The 21466-nt window shown below is 47.1% G+C and overlaps 1 protein-coding gene and 1 pseudogene across 2 annotated transcripts; both read right to left on the reverse strand.

Moving 5' to 3' along the window:
- Positions 1-11425: 11425 nt before the first annotated feature.
- LOC311216484 (uncharacterized protein) lies at positions 11426-13554 on the reverse strand (the record flags this gene model as incomplete). The annotated part of the gene is given in 4 exon segments (XM_084298016.1): positions 11426-11560; positions 11562-12141; positions 13126-13214; positions 13519-13554. Coding segments are annotated over 4 exon segments (780 nt in total). The 3' UTR covers positions 11426-11485.
- Positions 13555-13584: 30 nt separating this feature from the next.
- LOC311216485 (ubiquitin carboxyl-terminal hydrolase 42-like) lies at positions 13585-20632 on the reverse strand (annotated as a pseudogene). The gene is made up of 12 exons: positions 20404-20632; positions 19463-19662; positions 18768-18878; positions 18506-18608; positions 18234-18301; positions 18007-18077; positions 17402-17484; positions 16394-16505; positions 15876-16016; positions 15581-15681; positions 14976-15117; positions 13585-14295 (listed from the first exon to the last, which is right to left on the reverse strand). The product of its transcript is annotated as a ubiquitin carboxyl-terminal hydrolase 42-like (transcript).
- Positions 20633-21466: the final 834 nt, after the last annotated feature.

Consider the following 21466-nt stretch of genomic DNA (forward strand, 5'->3'; position numbering starts at 1 on the left):
ATCCTTCACTATATTATTTGAATTTCACCTAAATAGAACAGACTATCAACTTACTTAGGAGAAGTAATACAATTTCAGAACTATTCAAAACCAAAGGCATTCCAAACTAAGTTTAAGTTCAGAGGAAATCCAAAGAAAAAAATAATTTTGAAACTAATAATCAGAGACCATAATCTTCTTCGAATGATAGATTTTCCTCCTGTACTGGGTAATTTTGGTCTGTCTTTAATGATCATCCAGACATGGCTTTGACACCGAGTATCTTGCTTTGCCTCTGCATTAAGTCTTCTTCTCATGTGAGGTAAATGTCCTGCTCTTATGGGATGGGCCTGGGAGACATACGCGCTGTGTCTCATGATGCTTGGATATCATCTTAATTCTGGGTGAAGATGAAAGGTCTCACTGCTTCCTGAACAGGGAAGTGGATGTCTGCAGTTAAGAACCCTCTGTCTAATCTAGCAACATGAAGGAAGGAGTTTGCTGGATTGCAAGTGACAGTGAAGAAAGCCACAGATGACATATCAAACTGATTAAAATGTTATTTAGCTCAGGGCATGGCTAATGATGTGGAGCTGGAATAGTTTGACGACTGTAATTACACTCACTATCACTGTGACTTGTTTATAGGATGGTAATGCCTAAAGGTCCCACTGGAGCCTGAAACAAGGTTGTGCTGGGTGCTGCACGTGCATATCTCAGTAGCGCTTTGATAGCTAGTGATACAAACAGACAAAACAGAGATTGAAAGGAGAAACGGGGGGACAGAGATAAGAAGATCTTCCTGCAGGTCATTTAGGGTATCAGCCAGGAGTTCAGTGCATCCAGCTCTCTAGTGCTCTGCTGGCCCAGTGAGATGAATGGAAAACATTGCAGCCTTGGAAAAATAGTGCTTCTTCTAATTCTTTGGCCAGTTTTGATGATTTAGGACTGCTCTATTTATTTATTTATTTTACTTTCCCCATTTGTGCTGGAGAAGGTGAACTTTTTAAATACCTATTCTGAATTCAAATATCATTTTCATTGTTATGTTTCTGTTTTGTTGGCACTATTCATAATGACTTCTACCCTTCAGTGGAAGCAAAAGCTTATCATACCATAAAACTGATAAAACAAAACATAAAACAAAACCAGGCTTAGAATGAAATTTTTGAGGCTTACAAATGCAAACTTTGAAATCTAAGGAAATGAATAATTGAGTCTGACTAAGCATCTCTGGGACTGGAGTGCAGAGAAGGCAGAGTTAAAATTCAAAATTCAGATGGGAAAAAAGCAATGAGAAAAGGTACATTTCAGAGGTTAAAAACTGCAGAAATAAAGTACGAATGACCCAAAACCTCCTTCACATAGGAAATTAAACAATAATAGTAAATGATACTTAAGCCACAGAAACCAGGGGGAACAAAGAGAACAAATTAGGACAGTTGCATACTCGAGGCAAAAATAGATCAAAAGTTAATGATGTCTCAAATGCTGCAAATCTTATTTCCTGCATCTAACAGCAACAACAATGTGATATTAAGGGCAGTGACAGGATTCCCATTGCAAATGAGGGTAGGGCACTAGGCACAACATCATCTGAGGTGAAATAAAAATCTACAGTGATTCAAGTGAAAAATGACAAGCTGATATCTACCTAGCCTATTAACAGCATTGGCACACAGAACAACAACTCAAGTAGGAAAAATACATCACAATTGTGCAAATCAGGGCTAGTCCCCAGAATGGGAGAGTAACAAATATACTTCTGTCCAGGAGAATGTAAAGAGTGATCCAGACAAGTGCAGGCCTGTTAGTTTGACATCAACGCTGGGCAAAGTTTTGTAGCAAGAAGAGATAAGACTAGGGAAGTAGCGGGTAATGTGGAATTTACAAGATAATTTATTAAAGCTAATTTGTTTCCAGAGAATTTAGTAGCTTGCCTTTGTAGGACCAGTGCTCCCCTACACAGGGGATGAACTACATCTATTTCACTTTCTGTGAGCTTCTGATACCTTAGCTATGGATTTGGGCTTTGGGGCTGCAAGTGAATCAAGGGAGTTTGCAATTGTTCACACTGTTCAAAGAGGGAATTAGCAGCAAAGGAGAGGTTACCTGTAGTGATTCTCAGAGACAGTTCTGAAACTGCAGCTGCTAAGGAGGCAAAGACTCATGGAGAAATGTAGGCTGGAAGGGAGCTCTGGAAACCCAACCTCCTATTCAGAGCAGAGATGACTTCAAATTTAGGTATGTTCAGTATGGACATGGTGGCCGAAGACTAAAAATTACATATGAGCTTTGAGATTTCCAGGTGACATAAAGTTGGGAAGTACTACTGAGCCTGACAGAAGGATATCCCTTGTGATTGAAATGGTTCAGGTGAAGTGACATTTGATAATACAAAGCAGAGCCAGGCTCAGAGATTCTCAACAAAGGGTGTTTTTTTTTTTTTTTTGTTTGTTTTTTTTTGTCATGTTTGCTATATGGCAGTCAGGAGTTTAAAACAAACAATAAAACAACAAAACCCCATGTTCATGCACTGTTAACGGAAGAACTGAAGAAGTTAAGTGGTTATATGGTATGTATGGCTATTCTTTTTTTTTTTTTTTTTTTTCTCCAGTATAAATATACCTGACAGGGCAGCCCTGCCACACATTTAAGACATGAGGCAAAATTCTGCCACTTGTATTCACATTGAACTTAGGAGGAAGTGTTCACAAGACAGAAGGAACAAGTTGCCTATTGTGTGGAAGGGAATTAAAGGACATCATTCTGCTCAGCCAGATGCCAGCTGAGAGAAAAATATGATGTCTCTGTGAAAATGCATTTCTTGAGTAAATATCAAGGAGAATTAGGAAATGTGTAAGTTGGGAGATACCTCTGAAATGACGATTGCAGTTGGCTTATGAGGAACTTTGGACAGGAAATTGGTAGAAACTTCCCATTTTAAGAATAAAGTGCACCATAGATATGAAGTCAGCATTCACCTAAAGAGTAGAGGCCAACTCAAAGCCCCCACAACAAAGCAGTGGACAAACCAGAACACTAACATGTTGTGGTCTAGAGTCACACAGATATACATAAGTTTACTATACCTAAACATCTGAGGGGTTCCTTTGAGAGGCGGAGGGCTTGTGCCCCATTTCCATTTCCACTCTCAGTGTCCCCTGCCTCAGAGAAGGATCCCAGCTGCTTGGCTTCCCTGGCCTCTGATGCCAGGCTACCGGAGCAGGTATCCCAGCATCGCAGCAAACAGGTGACAATTTGAGTGCCACAGCAGTCCTCATTGCGAGCTGGACGCTCAGGGCACTTGTGGCCACCCACCTTTGTGAGCTCCAAGGCTGACAGTGACTCTCTGCTGAGCTACCACGGCTCTCGGCTGTCCCAGTGACAGAGCTTTCGGCGCTAAGCTGACTGCCAGGAGAAAAGGCTGCCGTGAAATGGCTGCTCCACAATGCCAGGAGCAAGGTCTGCTGGGCTGGGGGTTCGCAGGGGAGCTCGGCCTTGGGCCTGGCAACTGCGCCTGGAAGCCAGGGACGGCCTTGGTGTGCAGCTGGACACCTGGGCCTGAGAAAGCAAGGTCTCTTTCCAGACACTTGGTACCATCGTCACCCAGTGGCTGTCTCAGGGGGATGAGAGAAATGCACAGCATCTCTTGCTGCCCTGCAGTGCTGCTGTCCTACGCCCTTGGGGGTCTCCGGGATAGAAAAAGGGATGGATTTTGACCCAAAACCCAGCTCCTTTCTATCAAAAGCATCACGTCCTCCTGTCTTTCTTGTATTTGGCTATGACTTTAGGAATCCCTGCAATCCCTGCAGCTGTGTCCCCTGCCAGCTTCTTGTGTGCCCCAAGCATCCTCGCTTGCAGGGCAGTAGAAGATGCAGAAAAGGCCTTGCCTTAGTGGAAGCACTGCCCTGCAGGAGCTCCAACATCCCTCTCAGCAGCACGCTGTAGCCCCCAAATGCCCCCGAAAGGGCACATTTCAGCTACTGGGAAGGAAATGAGCTCGCTCAAGGTGAGCTACCCGCTCAAGGCCCAGGTGTCTGTGAGGCAGTGTTGGCAAGGAGTCCTGTTGTGTGAGTCTGTTCTTTGTGGGTGCTCCGTCCCCACAAGGCTTGCTTTTCAAGGCCCAGGAGAGTCTTGTGGGCACTGGCCTGGGGTCCCAGGCTGAGCCAGCTGCTGGCTGGCAATCAGGGAGGCTCGCTCGGTGTCTTGGCTTGGGTTTGCGTGGCCAGGCTGTGGGAGTGGGGGGCTGCAGGGGTGTCCTCTGTGAGGAGAATGCAGCAGCTGCCCCATGGGAGCTCAGGGCCGCTGCCAGGAGGCTCCTTCCAGGAGGGACCCACCCGCTGCTGCCCAGAACGCAGAGCAAAAGGATGATGTTTGCGCCTGGGGGAGAGCCCATCTAAGAAAGGGAACAAAAGCTGCTGCCCAGCAGCGTCTGGCTCAGGGAGGAGTGAGAAAGCTCTGTGCAGCCCCCAAGGTCCGTGCAGCAGGAGGCAGGAGGTGCTCCAGGCTCACAGCAGCAGTTCCCCTGCGGCCTGTGCAGGGAGAGGCCCCTGGTGGAGCAGGCTGTGCCCCTGGCGGAGCAGGCTGTCCCCCTGCAGCCCATGGGTCCCCCGTGGAGCAGATCTCCACGCTGCAGCCCCCCTGTGGCTGGAGGAGCCCCCGGTGGAGCAGGTGGCTGTGGCCTGGAGGAGGCCGCGGCCTGTGGAGAGCCCCCGCAGGAGCAGGCCCCGGGCTGGACTGGAACAGGCTGTGCTGAGCCTGCTTTGCCCGTGACGCTCCTTGTGGAGTGATCTCCCTGTCCTTCTGGCAGCCCTTGAGCCCTTGCCAGCCTCTTTTCTCCCCTTGGCATTGGAGGAGGGGCAGGGAGAGAGCGCTTGTGCTGGAGCTCAGCTGCCCAGCTGAGGAAAACCACCACGGCTCTGTCTTGCCGCTGCTGCAGCACGCTGGTAGCAGCCAGCACCGTCTGTTCTTCGAGCCTCAGCAAGCCCACAGCATCTTCCCAGAAGGGATCCCTTTCCTTCACTCCTGACAGGCGCCGCCTCCAGAGGCTGAGGGCTTGTGCCCCGTTTGCAAGCGCTTTCTCAGTGCCCCCTTCCCCAGAGAAGGATCCCAGCTGCTTGGCTTCCCTGCCCTCTGCTGCCAGGCTCCTGCAGCTGCTATCCCAGCAGCGCAGCAGCCAGCTGACAATGTGCTCGCCCGGAGGACAGCTGCAATCTTGTCCCATGGCTCGCAGGTCGCCCAGGGATGGGGATCACCTGCTTCCTGCTGCTTTTCTCTCTGCTCTCCTTTCCAACAGCCTCCTGTGCCCTGGGATGGCCCTACCTTGGGGTAGGCTGCCTCGCCTTCCTCTTGCTCCTTCCCCTTCTTGGGAGGACTTTCTGCCCTGCCGAAACGAGATGACTTCTGCATGCATTCCTTCCCCTTGTGTGTATTGGCGCCTGAGACAGCAACAGGGTCGTCCCCGGAGCCAGCTCTCAGGGCCTGTGCCAGGCTTGGAGTGGCTGCAGGGAACATGCCAGGGGCTGGAGGGGCTGCAGGGAACATGCCAGGGGCTCGAGGGGCTGCAGGGTGAGTGACAATGCTTTGAGGGGCCTCAGGTCCTGCCGCAGTGGTTGAAGTCGATGCAGGGAACATCAGAGTTGTTGGAGGGGCTGCAGGTAAAATGCCAGGGCTTGCAGGGGCTGCAGGCTGCGTCACAGCTTTGCATTAGGTCAAGACGCATTTTCCTAGAACCATACATTTCCTCCTGGAGGGGCTGAAGAGCATGGAATGGTCTTCAAAATGCACAGAGCAGACCCCAGCAAATGTAGAGCTGCTGCTAGCAAGTAGGTAACTTTATTGTTCCCGTTGTTAATTTTGTTTCACAACAAGAGATGCAAATATGTATCTTGAGTTGAGGGCAAAGGTGACCTTGGATCTGAAGCACACAGGCGTTCGCTAGTGTCCCCCCATCCGGAGTGAATCCAGAATGACTCGGAAGGAAAAATAAAGTCCAAACCAGTGCGTTGTGATAAAGAGAGTTTAATAGGGTAGAAAAGGAATAAAAACCAACAAAATAATAAATAAAGATATTTATAATTTATATTAATATATAAAAATATTTAATACTATTAAATACTTATAATTTTATAAAAATAAAACAATGCCATACTGTACAACACAGTCAATAAAGTGGATTTAATTAAATAAGAAAACCAATAAATTAAATGAAAATTTAAAAATTTAAATTTAATACAAATAAAACCCATTTTTCCCATTCCAGTGAATTGCTATCCCCATCATCACTTCCCATCCCACTGATCATTTGCTATCCCAAAGACCTCCCAGTTCTTATCCCCTTGGCATGCCAGTGCAAGAAGAGCTGCAGGCAGAGGCCTTGCTGAGTGACCACCTAAGGAGAGGAATTTAATCCAGAAGGCAGGAAAGAAGAGCAATGCCCCGAAAGAAGAACCAAGTCTTGTCTCTCAGCCCTTTGGTGTCCCAAGCAGCAGTTGCCATGGCCAAGCTTTCCCAGCCCAGCTGCTGCCAGCATCTCCCCAGCTTGCCATTGCCACCTTCCTGGGTGAGGCGCACGCGCATTTGCCATTGGCGCTGTTGCCCATCCCTGAGAGTGGCAAGCCCATCCCCTAGCTCCAGCACGAGAGAGGGGAGAGGGCAAGCGAGAGGGGCAAGGGCTGAGGAGCGTGGCTGAAGCTGGAGCAGGTGCCTGCAGAGGTCTCTGTGCCTGCCTGGGTGCTGCAGGGGCCGTCGAGGAGAAGCCCGAGGTCGGTGTGATAAATTAGTAGGGGTTTGTTCATTGTCCTTGAGAATTTAAAGAATCTACTGAGGAGATAAGGTTTCACAACTCACGGCATTGTAACAAGGGGACAAAGCAAGACATCCTGTTTTGCCCCCACCTGAACACAAGCACAACGCATGATCACTGGAGGAAGAATAACGACCCCCAACAACAGACTGCGCAGTCTCAGGACAGGTCTCGACAAGTCGACAAGTCAACAGGTCTCGACAGGTCTCGACAGGTCTCGACAAGTCTCGACAAGCCGGAACTTCAATGCTATAAAACAGCGACACTGGAAAGGGGAAGTTGCGTGCTGTTGCGGAGCGGAGACTCCCCAGCCGCCCAGCGCTGTTTTGCTTGTGTCTGCTTACTTGATTAATAAAATAATTTCAATAGACCAGTAAATTGTGTGGTCTAATTTATAACAGTCGGTCACGGGTAGCCGTAATAGTAGGCTATGGCGTGGTCCTTCTGCCGCTGCACGAAGAATTGCACGGGGCCGATCTTGGTCTGGTGGGCTGCCCGCTGCCGCTCCTCCTGGGCCAGCTTCTTCAGGCGCTCCCGCTCGGGACGCTGCTGCGGCGTGATGGGCACCGACTCCTCCTGCTCCTCCAGCGGCGTGGGCGCTGCGTCGCGGCCCGCCCAAGGCCCCACGCAGGGCACGTAGTCCACGCGGGGCTGCGCCGGACGCTGCAGCGTGCGCGGCTGCATGGGCAGAGCTGGACGCTGCGCTTGGCCCCCCGTGGCTGGCAGGCCCAGCTCTCTGGGCGCCAGCTCTATGGCAGCATCCCCTGTTCATGCTGTGCTGCCTGGTGGTGCTGGCACCTCCTTTTCCTTGCCGCCAGCTGGGGGCCAGGGGGCAGCGGGCACAGCGCTGGAGCCTGGCACTGTCGGCGGGGCGCTGGGCATGCTGCTGGGGCTGCTGGAGGTGGGCTGCGGCTGCACACAGGCCAGCTGGCACGCTGGCCCCAGCGCCTTGGCCCTGGCCCCCAGCGGCTGCAAAGTCTCGCTGGGGGTCTTTGTCCCCGGCTGCTGGCGCTGCAGCGTCTTGGCCCCGCTGGCCTGGGGACAGAGCCTGTCCTGGGGCCGCACGGCACGGGGCTCCCCACTCGGAGTCTCCGGCAGCAGCCGCGCTCTGCGGGGAGGTGGTGCCGCTGCTCCTTGCCCCCCTGCAGCCCCCGGGCTTCGCGCTCTCTTGCTGGGTGACGTGGTGCTGTTGATCGCCAGCTGCTGCCCGCTGCTGCCTGCTTCCCTGCTGCTGCCAGCCACCGTGCTGCTGCCACCCGTCTTCCCCTGGCACGGTCTCTTGCGGCCTTGGCCAGCCTGGCCCAGCAGCGTCTTCCTCTCCTTGCCGGGGGGGTTCTCTGTCGTCGGCCTCCTGTGCTGGCAGCTCTGCGCTGTCCCGGGGGTGCTGCTGGGCGCAGGGCGCTTGGCCCCCCGCTTGGTGCCGGTGGACGCAGGGGCAGGCGGGGGGCTCTTGAGGGGACCCAGGGGGCGTTTGGGCAGGGGTCTCCTATGGTCACTGCGGCCCTTGGGGTTGGGGCGTTTCTTGGGGGAACTCGGGGGGGATTTGGGCTGGGGTCTACTAAAGGCACTGCGGCCCTTGGGGTTGGGGCGTTTCTTGGGGGAACTCAGGGGGGATTTGGGCTGGGGTCTACTAAGGGCACTGGGGACCTTGGGGTTGGAGCGGGTCTTGAGGGAACGCTGGGGGGGTTGGGGCTGGGGTCTACTAAGGGCACTGAGGAGCTGGGTGTCAGGGAGGCTCCTGGGGGGACTCAGGGGTGGACTGGGTAGGGGGCTCCTAAGCGCACTGGGCAGGGGACTGGCTGCAGGGCTGAGCGGGGGGCTCACTGCTGGCATGACGGGGGACTGCAGCGACAGCCCACCCTCAAGCTTCTCGGGGCGCAGCCCAGGGGTTGAGGGGACCTCACCGAGGGCTCCTGTGGCTTCCAGTCCCTGCGTGCTCGGCTCCTCGATGTCCTCGCAGAGGTCGGGCAGCTGCGAGAGGAAGCGGCCAAGGGCAGGACTGCTGGGCAAATCGGGGAAGGCATCCTGGGGCTCCACGGCATCGAGCCAGCTGAGCAGCTCCTCCATGCCGGGGATGGGGATGTCCAGGTCAGCCAGGAGCTCGTCCTGCATGTGCTGCAGCTGCTGGCTGTCCCCTGCCAGCTCTGGAAAGGCCTCGGCAAAGGCATCAGGGCCCAGCTCGGGCAGCTGCGGGGGCTCCTCAGGCACCTGCGGGGCTGTCGCCGCTGAGGACGAAGCAAGAAAATCCCCCAAGACGGGCGATGTCAGCTTTCCCATGGCCCCTGGGTGTGGGGCACCCAGTGGCCGGCTGTGCCAGCCCCAAACTCACCGTCAGGCGTCGCCGTCTGGGTGCTGGCGGTCCTTGGAGCCTGGGCAGGCTTGGGGGCAGTGGGGCCGGGCAGCAGGGTCCCCTGGTCCTTGCTGAGCCCCACGGCGTGCAAGCAGGGCTCCGGCAGCTGCCCCTGGCTGCTGCTCAGGGTGTGGGGCGTGGGGAGCGCCTGTCCCCACAGCGGAGGCCCCGGGACGAGGGGTGGCGGGGGGTTGCGCTGGGCGGGGGCCTGCAACAGGCAGGTGCCTGCAGGGTGCAGGAGCTCCCCATGGAGCACGGCCCTGGGCCCCAGCCCCAGCGCATGGTGGGGTACCAGTGTCCCCGTCACCATGGGCTGTCCCCACTGATGGACGGGGGCACAGGGAGGAGCGGTGTGGGGGAGCTGCCCCCCGGCGGGGAGCTGCACCAGCTGCAGCTGGTGCCCCATGGTTGGGAGCTGCACCAGCTGCAGGTTTTGCTCCACAGCGGGGAGCTGCACCAGCTGCAGGTTTTGCCCCACAGCGGGGAGCTGCACCAGCTGCAGATTTTGCCCCACAGCGGGGAGCTGCACCAGCTGCAGCTGGTGCCCCACGGCGGGGAGCTGCCCCACAGCAGGGAGCTGCCCCCCGGCGGGGAGCTGCCCAAGCTGCAGGTGGTGCCCCTGGGCTGGGAGGTGCCCCCCAGGTGGCAGCTGCACCCCGGCGGGGAGCTGCAGCACCTGCCCCTGGACCCCTGGCACCACGTGCCAGACGGTGGCCTGGGGCAGCGCGGAGGGGAGGGTGGGTACCTGCGGGGGCTGCAAGGGCAGCGCCGTCGCTCCGGGGAGGGAGGGCAGCAGCCAGGCAGCCACCGTTGGCGGCACGGCTGGGACGACGAAGGGGGAGTTTTGCGTCTGCGCAAGCCGCGGAAGCCGTCTGGGGAAACCCTCTGTGGGAAAAAGGCCGCTGGGCTGAGCTCTGGGGCGCTGGGCTCGCCAGCAGGGCCGCAGCCCCGGGAGGAGCGGGAGCCGGCTGCTGGACCTGCCATGGTGGCTGGAGAGTGGGGCGGTTGCTTGGGGAACCCGGGCAACGGGGGTTCCGTCCCAATGGCTCACCAGCCCCTCGCCGACATCTTGGGGAGGACTGCAGGCTTTGGACCCAAGCAGGCTGCCCAGCGCAAGACTTGGCCATGTTCATTAGAACATTACTAGCCTCTAAGCCTCATGGCATCACCTTCCATCTTGACTGCTAAACCTCCTTGCTCCCTACTATCTTCTTTGCCAAGATACAGCTGTCCACATTTACTTTTCCTACTTGGCTGGACTGAATTTAAGAAAGGAGCTTGCAACTCTTCCTCTTGTTTGCCACTTCATCATCAAACCAAATGAAAACCATTTGCCTTTAACCTCTTTATTTCAGGCCTTCTTTCCTAGTGGCCATTCAAAACTGGGAAAAAAATAGTCTACCAAGTGGGGTTTTTTTTTGATTTGATAATAAATCTGCAGACTGTTAAGTCATCAAGCACTTCAAGACTGTTTGAAATAATCTCGAGATTAATATAAAAGGAATTCCTCACACATGCTGCGGCCGCTTACCTTTAGTATAGTCGTTGGATGTGATGGAGCTGTATTTCTTGCTTTCGCCTGCACTGGAAGTCTTCCCTTCCTTGTAAGGTTGTTTACTGCTCTCACTTCTGCATTACTGACATGAAGAGCCATCTGGAGGATGGGATTCTTCCTTCTTCTCCCGCGTTATCTTCTGGAAACGAGGATCTAAGTGTTCCAAGGAGCCTTTCGTTTTCCTGGTGTTTCTCCTTTTTCTTCTTTTTCTTCTCCTTTTTCTTCTTTTTCTTACGCTTGCGATTGGCATTGTCAAAGTGGAGCGCACAGAAACACAAATCATGAAGTCTGAAAGAAACATGCAAGTTAAAAAGGGAAAAAAAGATGTGGCACTTGTTGCCTATGTGAAACTTGATTTATTTTACCACAGGTGATGATTTGCAGCATGTCAGCTATTTTGTGGTGCTTTGTGCACACGCAACTTACTTTAGATGCAGCAAACTTAAGCCGTCAGATTGAAGGACCATAGGTCCTGGTTTGTACACAGATCATTAACAACGGCTAGCTCTGGAATATGTGCAAGCAGAAAAAATCTTTTAACCTAATCTGGAATGGTGTACGGATGTGATTCAAACTATGTGGTCCAAAGCTAGTGCTCTGACACAATTCAGCAAGAGCTTTCCTGTCTTCACTGATCAACCTAACAACATGATCCCCAGCCAGCTGATGCTATCTAAATAACTTAGAAACTACCAGAAAAAAAAAAAAAAAAAAAAAAAAAAAAAAAGGAAGACATGAGAAGCACCCAGAAAAGACTTAGGATAAAAAATGCGGAGTATGCTGGAATCCTTGCTTACTTGGAATCCTTCTCTCCATGTTTATCCTTAGACTTCTTTTTCTTCCAGAACTTGTGATATTTTTGCATTTTTTTCACCACCTAAAAGCTCCTTTTCTATCTTTCTGTCTTTCCTTTCTATTTCACTTTCACTACCTTCTGCACGGGTATATTTTCTTTTTCTGTTTCCTTCTGTTTCATTTTTCTGGCGACAGTTCTCCAAATGAGCTGACACAGGTGGAAGCGCATGTCTTTCACGAGAATGTCTTCTGGAATGTTGCTGAGGTACCGAGCAACGATGCAAGTCTGCTCGGGGTGTGCTAAAGCGACGTACATCTTCCTCTCTCAAGAGGGAACCGTGAGGCCATCCGCTTTTGTAATGATAATGCTTATGTGACCTGCTGTAGTAAGTTGCAGTCAATCTGTCAAAGGCTGCATCGCCATGAGAGAACTTTCTCTCTCTACTGTCTCCTGTCGCATGAGGTGAATAGTAATCCTTGTAATAGCTACATCTTTCCCATCTCCGTGCTTCGTCTCGATAGTATCTTTCTCTGCTCCAACTTCTTTCCCCTTTGGATCGGTAGTACCTATTGCTACCTTGTTCTGATCTTCCTCCGCTGCCAGATCTGTACTTTGAATATTTGACTGCTCTTCTGCCATTCTCAGGGCTGTTTCTTTCACGAGGGAAAGATCTGTACCTGCTTCCCTCCCAGTACTCCTGCTTGTGACTCTTTTGCTCAACAAATTCCACGCTCTGAGAACACCTCCTCTTGCTGGAAGGACCTGCTTTTTGACTCTCCTTCTCTTCACTAGGAGCATGTTCCCTCTTTCTTCGGTAATGCTCTTTGTCAGTGGTTTTAGTCTTGTCCTTTGTATCTTGGCGTCTATCTGCAATAGCTAAGGAAGAAAGATTGTTAGAGCTACATTCAGTGTCAGACTTGAGAGAGGAAGTTTGCCGCAATTTCTCACCAGGCTCAGAAGAGTCTTTGCCATACAAAACATTTTCTTTTGAAATGAGGTCACATTCTTTTGATCTTCTTGGTTTCTCCTTGTCTCCACGGTCATCACATTGGTACTGGGCGAGATATTCATCATTCCCAGGAGATTTCGGAGGTTCCGCAACACTGCATAAAATAAAAACCCATTTCTCACTTCTGCTGAAGGACGTGAATATTAAGAGTAAAACCTTCCAAAGGCAAACAAACAAACAAAAACCTCCGGACTACAGGAACGCTCGCAAAGATATGCCATTTAGAAACCTCTCCTGTGATTAGGACACCTTCTTCAGCTCCCAGAGAAAGTGCTTTTTCCCCTCTTGCTTCTGAAGCCATTGCACTAAAAAAGCAAACGCATCTGTCTCCTTCCACCTGATGCTCTGAGAAAAAAGGCATAGGGGCGAGCGGGGAACAGCCAGTGTTTCTCCAGACAGTGGAGAAAAATGGAAAAACATTCTATAAAGGAACACAAGTTCTCCTTGAGGCACCAACCTGCATCAGAGTGATATGCTCAGTGCTGATCATTAGTTCTGTTCGTGACACTGGACACACAGTATGGAATTGTACTAATTTAAATCCTTCCATTAAATACTATTAGTAGACAGATAAAACTGTAACGAACTCCCATAAAGTCTTGTCTTAATCAGACTGTGCTCATTTTACCTCATTTCCTCTGACAAGCTGTTCAGCTGGCTGGCTGTGAAGGACTCCGTGATGACTTCTCGATTGACTGAAGGCATAGCTCCAGGCATCTGCAATTAAAACGCACAAGTCAGCAGACAAAAAAATACTATTTGTAGTAGTACTGAGGACTAGTCTTGTCAGAATTTCTCCATTAAATGGTAAGCAAGACCGCTGTGAGTTGTATGCATTATCTACACTTCAAAGATAACCCCGACTCACCCCCCAAAATCTACTTTATGAAACTTAGGAATTTGTATCTCAGCTGAGCTTACGTTGACAAGTTCTAATATAAGCTCAGGTCTGCAAATTCTAAGGGGATAATACCACAAAGTCTTACGATCACATGTGTGCTGTGTTTTCTCAGTATTTCACCTGAATTAGGAACACAATAAACACTCCCGAATACATCGTAGGTGAGAAATTCTCGATGGAGCAAATCTATGTTTCAAGCAATCCATTTGTTTTAGAAAAGAACATCTCAGAAGGTTTAACAGGTTCAACGCGGCAAGTGGAATCATCAAGTTTCAGTCCGTTTTCTTTAGATTCATTAACTAACCTAATAGCACCATTTAGTGAATCTGTTTTTGGCAGCTCATGCTGGGATCTTCCTTTGTCAGCATTCTGACAGGAAGAATTGGAATGCTGCAATGTACGGACTACCTTTCCAACCAAAATTCCATTAGAGGACATTGCATTGCAATTCCTTTGACATAAGCCCTTTGACTCCTCCTCAGATTTTCCTGAAGATTCTGCACCATAAGGGACTGTGTTATCAGAGCTGAGTTTAGGATTTTCATTCACTGTTGGCTCCACAAAAATTTCATCAGAAACTTTTTTGTTTGTTTGCATTTGCTTCATTTGCATTACCGAATTTGTAATTGTGGATGAAGGAACAGCCTGGTAGAGATCTTCATCCTCCACAGCACTGCTAAGAAAGTCAGGCTGTGACACAGTCTGACGAGCAGGCAATTTATTGTGAATACTGATGGTGATCTTCTGTTTTCTTGACGTATCAGTCATTGAAGGCCTGGTAATTGCCTGGTTTTGAACACAGGCCATTGGTGGTGCTGAAGATGGCCTTTTTAGGGTGATACCAGTGGTCTTTGCGTCCTCTTTTATGGATCCATTTCCATTTAAACGGCTTGAATTCTGTATTTAAAAAGAAGAAATTGCAAGATGGATTAACGCAAACACTGCATGTAACATTTTGAAACACAAAACTCTCCTACTGAGTGTTTCTACAAATGGTCTTAACACCTAAAAAGAAAAACACACTGCCCTTTAAGGATAAATGCAAGTCCAATAAGCGTATTCAATTCCTGCTTTTGGTTTACTGCAGATTGGTATCAAATTAACATCATCTTTGAAAACCAGCCAAGCAACTTAACATTACCTGCTGCTATTCCCAAATATATTTATTTTCCCCTTTGAACATACCCTGAAAAGCCTGAAGTAATCGTTCTGGTGCTCAGGAATAAGACAATGAGTTTTCCCTGTCTTAGCTAAAGTGACGATGATAGGAAAAACAAGTCCTCTTTTAAATGATTTGAGGATTAGTACACTCTGCTTAAATAGTCAAAGAGCGTAGCTCTCTGTGCTTTAGAAAGCTGTCTTGGAGCTATAAAGTAATGGAGTCGCATGGCTGCACAATTTAGCAGTAACCACTGTTTGAATGACTCTGGCTGTAGCATGAGGGCTGTGAAGAAAGCTGCGGCGTGGGAAGGAAAACAAAACTAAGATGCCGAAAACCAAACAAAAAACCCCACACCAAACCCCAAACCCACTAGCAGTTTGGTGCCGTTATCTGCCCTCCCGCTTCCCTGAATTACCTTAATCATATGAGGAAGAAGTCGTGGTCCCATAAATCCAGCCTGCTTACTATTAGCCCCCTGCTGACCCGGAGGGAATGAACAGGGATAAGATGGTGCTGGCAAGTAAAACGCACGTTCTCCAAGTGTCAAATCATAGCGCCTTCAGAAAAGAGCAGTGATCGTAGTTTAGTTTTTCTTTCAGCCTACTCTTGGATTAAATCCCATCCTATCATTTTAGAGGAACAGCTCATACGATATGGAAGCCTTCTCTACAGAAGGTTTCGCCAAGAGTACAGACTGAAAAGTAGAGAACAGTCTTCCTACTAAGACTATCACTTGCACAGCAAGAATTCATTCTTACACCACAGATGACCTTCATTTCTCTCCTTCTCTAAATTAGCCAGCTACAGATAACACATAGATAGCAATTTACACAAGTGCTGCAGTTTAAGGCCAAGCAACAAAAGATAATAAACGACACAGAGAATTTCAGGTTAGACAGAACTGAATTAGACAAATAATAATCTTCTCCTGGGATAGCAAGAAAAACACTTGCGAAACAGAAAAATATCAATAACAGGAAAGTAAATCTCTTCTGAACACATTTTAAGATTTGTTATTACCTGATATAAAAAAGTACGTAAGCTTGCTGACCAAGAACTCTTTTAATGTCAGTACGCACTACTTTAGCATCATTCATCTGATACCAAAGTCCATTACCAGCCTGCAAATAAAGACAACGATTTCTTTAGGTGAATTGCACGTTTTCCAATTGAAATCACGGATAGGAACAAAATACACACATGTCAAATAAAAATATAATGAAATCTTTTTCCCTAGAAACAGTAGCTGCTAGTCATGCTTTAATTGGTTTGCCAGCACAACCTTTACCCTGTTAGAAATGCTGTTGACTTCTACCTTTACATAGCATATATAGTGTCCTGAGTGACAGCTGACACCGTGATGTACCAGCACCGCGTATAAGGCATAGAGCAGTGGTTCTCCCATTGACTGCGACATGTAGGCTCTCAGGTCCAAATACTCCGGATATTTCACCTCCTAAAGAGACACCAAGAAGATAGAAAAATTATCCCAGAGTACTTCGTGGACTAGCCGGAGAAAAACACTTCCAAAAAACACAGACTAGAATTTATTTCTAGAATATATTTCTAGAATATATTTCTTGATTCACTACAAATAAGTCTTCCCATAAACAACGGTTAAGACTAGAAGTTGCAGAGAACTGTTTCCTGATGAATCAGCCTTCTCAGAGGAAAGCATATGCTTCTTGTCAAGCGGGAACTTTATTGATATTAAGAGAAAGAATAAGCCATAGTCGTTAGTCTACAATTATTGTCTGAAAATATTAACAACTTTCAGCTTTGGGGGATGTCCCATTACACAATGATATAGTTGCATTACAGTGGTAAATATACCTTGTTGATCTTTCCACCTGTGAAATCTGCAAATCTTTTCAGTGATATTGTGAGAACCTTGGAAGAACGGTGTATGGTAAATCTCTTGGACGCAGGAACCATCTTTTTACACCTTAAAAACAAGCAGAGATAAGTGTTTGAAGGCATCTTCTTTTTTCGCCCCCCAAACAAACTCCTTTTAATGTCTCACGCATGCCTATGCTATTTGAATGATATTTACTTGCATAATAGGTTGGTCTTTTTTCTTTTCATAAACCCACGCACTGCGTGTCAGGTTTGTTAATACACAGAAGAAGGTAAATTTTCCCAACAACTCAGAGCATAGGGGGAACAGGAATCTCTCACGAAAGGGTATTACCAGGTTGGATGGCAAGGTACCATTTCTTGGTCTACAAAAGTGGCTATTTGAACTCCAGTCCTGGATACATTCTTTCAGCTTTCAAGGGAAATACAAATACTGAAAGCGGAACGAGAGAGCCTTGGTCCCCAGGACTAGAAATTGCAAATAATCTCCAACATAGGTCGACTATCAACATCAAAAATACAACAGAAGCACATGGTCATTCTACAGGAGGGAAACATTTAACAGTAGGAAGTCTTCATGTACTGAGCTTGTCTGGAAAGACACTGAAACCATCTGCCATCCTTTGAAACAAAATAGTTCAGTTTGACACATTGCCCGCTCCAAGGTAGGACCTACGGTGTAAGCAGTAAAAATCAGCCACTAGCCCAGAGAACAACGGAAACTGGGCAGTTTACATCAAGAAAAGTACTGTCGAGAGCTAATAAATAGAAAGAACAAAAGTAGCTCTTTTTGAATTCTGATGGCAAAATACAAGCCAGAGAATTGCAAACCCATAGGGAATGCCTATGAACAAGACTTCCCCCCTCCAAAGAAACAAAAATCCAAGTCTTTTATAAACTTCCACAAAACTTGTAAGTAGATCCAAAGTTTAGAGGTAGTCCAACAGAGTCATGCAACATAGAAAACTGACGTCAAAATCTTACTCGCTACATTTATAGCAATTCTCTCCATCCAGCTCTTCAGGTTTCACAAAGAGTTCCAGAGCTCTGCTAACAGATGAAACCGCCTAGAGCAGTGAGAAAGAAGAGCGTAAAGTCACCGTAATTCAGAATTCCACAGACATACTAGTAGTTTATAAGAGAATCTTACTAACATACTCAAGCGATCTACTGTGAAGAAGGAGGCAGAAAGAGCATGCTCAGCATTGACCTCACCTGGAAGGCATTTGACTTTGGAACAAATACTTTTCCAGTAGCCTAGACAGCATCTATAATGTGCTTTGTCATCAATACTGGGGACAAATTCATCAGTCTAACAATTAGATGTATATTCAGGTAGAACAACAAAGAAGTATGACAGCATTATAATTTTTGCAGAAAGAGAATTCTTTCCCCTTAAACCCAATGCAAATGTGGAGACTATTTACATGGGTTCCACGGAAGGACAAAGTCCAATCCACTTCCTTAGCACCACCAAGCTCTTATGTTTTAACATTATATGTGGTTTGTTTTTTTAAGTTAAACAAGTTTAATTTAGAAAGTCATGCATGTACTTAAACATCATGAATTATATTTAGAAAACATCTTACCTTTATATCCAAAGTGATATCAAGAAATGCCTCATACGTATCCGAAACTGCTTTGCAATTCAAGCACTTCACTGGAAACAAAATATAAATGCTTAACATTATGTGAAGGAGACTAACTGTCCAAATTCAAGTTGTTGACAGATACTACTTTAGACAAACTACAGACTGCTTTACTACCGACAAAAGACACAGATCAGTTCTAAGGACAGGAATATTTTTTCAAGTACCTCTCGATCTTAGAAATCCTCCAAATATTTGATGAATGATGGTGGTAGCTTGAGAAGATCTGTCCAATCTGGAAATAAATTATAATCAGACCTCAGAAGATTTAAGGCACAGAGTTAACTCTTCAAAGAGTTTGATGAAAACCAAGGATGATGTAGACTTTCGTTGCTGATAGTAAATAAGGCACTAAAAGGTGCTAGAGATCATTTCTGAGAGTAAATAAAGGACTAGAAGGTGCTAGAGAATGTATGAAAGTGAACTTGTTTATGCTTACTCGGTGCTTCCGTTCAAGCACGCTTCCTGCATAGCATCAACAGTATAGCGCAAGAACTCGTGTGCGTCTTCTTGACTGCCAAAACGGAAATGTTGTCCTATTCCTAAACAAGAAGATGATAGTATTGACCTCATTTAAAAATGAAATCATTCTTGTATTTCTAAAATCTCTCTTCATTTGAGTGTTAAAACCACTTAGACACATCAAATAATTATTTGAAGATTACAAGCTATCGAAAAGAAACACATCTGAAGCCACTTACGACTGAGATTACTGATAACATGCGTGGGCTCGATGGCATCAACAGTGCAACGCAGGGCCTGGTTAATGTGAGTCTCCATCGTGCACATCATGCAAAAATCTTGTTCACGACCTGAAGAGTGAAAGAACAAAGCATCCCAGTCCAGCGAAATATCCATAACTACAAACATCTAAGTACAATTTAAACTATAGATACAATATCCACTCTCCTTGCTACATTCTATTCTCCCAAGATGCCAATGTCCCAACAGTCTTGTAACATTTCATTTCACACAACTTTACAGAATAAAAATATCCACTAAGCCTGTATTCAAATGCATGTTGTGATGAGAAATCTAAAAGACTACTGCAAAGTCGCAGTTGTAAAGGCTGACAGGAATGTGAACTCCACAGCCTGCAAAATGTATTACTCTCTAAAATTACTACTAAATGCATTACTGTCCAATGCACTTCATTATTCCCATGAAGCAATAAATGATCCTTTAATAAACAAACAAACAAACAAATAACTAAATAAATAAACCATGGTGCATTAATTGCACTCCATATGCTATTCGGAGCCCACTGCTAATACAGTGCTCAAAGCCAGCTTCTACAGGTAAAATCAGGCAAATAAGCTTATCTCACAGAATCACTGCTGTTCTTTCACCTTCAGAGCTATCCAACAGATTCAAAATACTGTTAGAAAGTACTCACATGACTGGCTGTGCTCAAGAGAAAGCATGTAATTGGCAAGTGGGGGTGTGTAGGTCAAACACTGTAGAGTAGCATTAAGAAAACATGTGTTGCCAAGATTGTACAGGCCAACCCAACACTTTGTGTTTCTCGCCAATCCATACAAATCTTCTCAGGTGGAAAAAGAAGGCTCTGTGGCGGAGCAATTCCATCATTAACGACTGCAAGAAAGTTAAATTTAAAAAGAGATCTTGTTTGTTTGTTTCTAAGAAAGGTATTTAAAAAAATACTATTCTGCAGGAGCACCTACAGGGGCTAGCTACAATCCAAACCAGAAAAACTTATTGCAGACAGCTTTAATACCACCAAATTCAAATTGGCTGGTCAACACAATGTTTTGGGAAAAAAAAAAAAAAAACCAACTTTAGTCAACCATTTTAATTTTCCTAAGGCAAGGCTAACTGCCATTCTGTTTGTAGCACCTAATGCCAAGTTCCTCTCCATCTATAATCTTTAACCTGATTAACTCAACTACTGTTTTTTTCCTTATTATAACTTAAACCACAAACTTAGACTTGAAATTATACGGTAAAAACGTAAAAACTAGGAACTAGGAATGACGGTACCCCTACAGATACCAGATCTTTTCCTGAGCAATGTTATCCTTCAAAAAACCTGTGAAAAATGGAAGCTGTGAATAGCAACAATCAAACACTTTTCTTTGCAAAACAGAAAAGACATGGAGGAATCTGTGCATTACAAAAAGCTCCCCATATTTCTCTGTTGACTGTAAATATATCAAAATTAATTTCTGTAACATCAGTCACTTCAGTTGCCTTAGGGGATTCGCTTTTGAAGTCTTTGTTCACAGTAGTCCCCTTCTCTATCAGTGCAACAAGTAAGAACTGCATTTTCTACTTTTGCTTTGAAGACAATGGAGGCAGGATAAAACGCACACTTACTTAGATCTCTTGGGGCAAAAGCCTTAGATTTTTCAGATGATCTACAGTAAATAGCACCTCCACGTCCTTGGGCCACAGAGACTTGGCTTGAATCTTCTGCAGGCACTATCCGGCCCCAGTTGGCGGTGCGTGACATCAGTATTTTAGTACTTGGTTTCTTGGATTTGCCAGACCGCCTTGAAGAGGGCTTTTTAGGCTTTGAAGATTTGGGCTTCTTAGCTACGGTCATTGTTCACATCTGCAACAGAGACAGAAGTTCTGGTTGACGTAAGAATATCAAGAAGCATTCCAAGAAGAAAAGAGTAACAGAAGTCCTGTCACTTAATCTCAAAGAAACAGCCTTAAGAACTAAATCGCTGGTATGAATGATTTAAAAAGAATCCCCAAACTAAACACACAAAGTGAAAATTTCCATCTAAACTCTATCAGTATTACTTTTCGCTTCTGCAGAACTAGTGGCTGATGCCATTTCTTTCCCTTCCGTAGGATTTTAATCCATTACAACTCTGGAGTCTTTTTAATGTAAAAATGTAGAAGACATTCTCTGAGGGGAATCAGTTATTTATTGATTTCCGGAGTTGCGCAATTATCTGTTAATTAGTACCTATGATCTAATAGATAATTGTTGCAATTATCTATTGCTGGCATTAGTAACGGAACACTATTACTTCACTGCCTGCGTTTTTCTGTTTCGTCTGCACAAAGGTACCCAGAACTCACTGCTACTTTTCTTCTGTCTTTCCAGGGCTCGCCCTCTACCTCACTGTCTACTGCACCAGTCATGAGGGGTTTGTTGTGATTCTATAATGAGCCTAGCTTTTAAATACACCTTTTCTGGGCGTCACTTGGTGATGGCAAGTTAATTTGTGAGGGCTCCTCAGTCTACATCATGCGGTTGCTTTTTCCAGGTGAAAAAGCGGAGCCGTAAGTGGCAGTACACTAAAGCCCTGGCATGTTGAGATCCAAGAGGAGAGATGTTTGGCCCTCCTTTTCACTCCTGGGAACCATATACCTCAAAACCCACAGAGGATGGGCTATATCTCAGAGAAATCTTGGGAAAGGA

The sequence above is a fragment of the Netta rufina genome (assembly GCF_964035555.1).
Source record: "Netta rufina genome assembly, chromosome: 18".
In the NCBI taxonomy this organism is placed as follows: domain Eukaryota; kingdom Metazoa; phylum Chordata; class Aves; order Anseriformes; family Anatidae; genus Netta; species Netta rufina.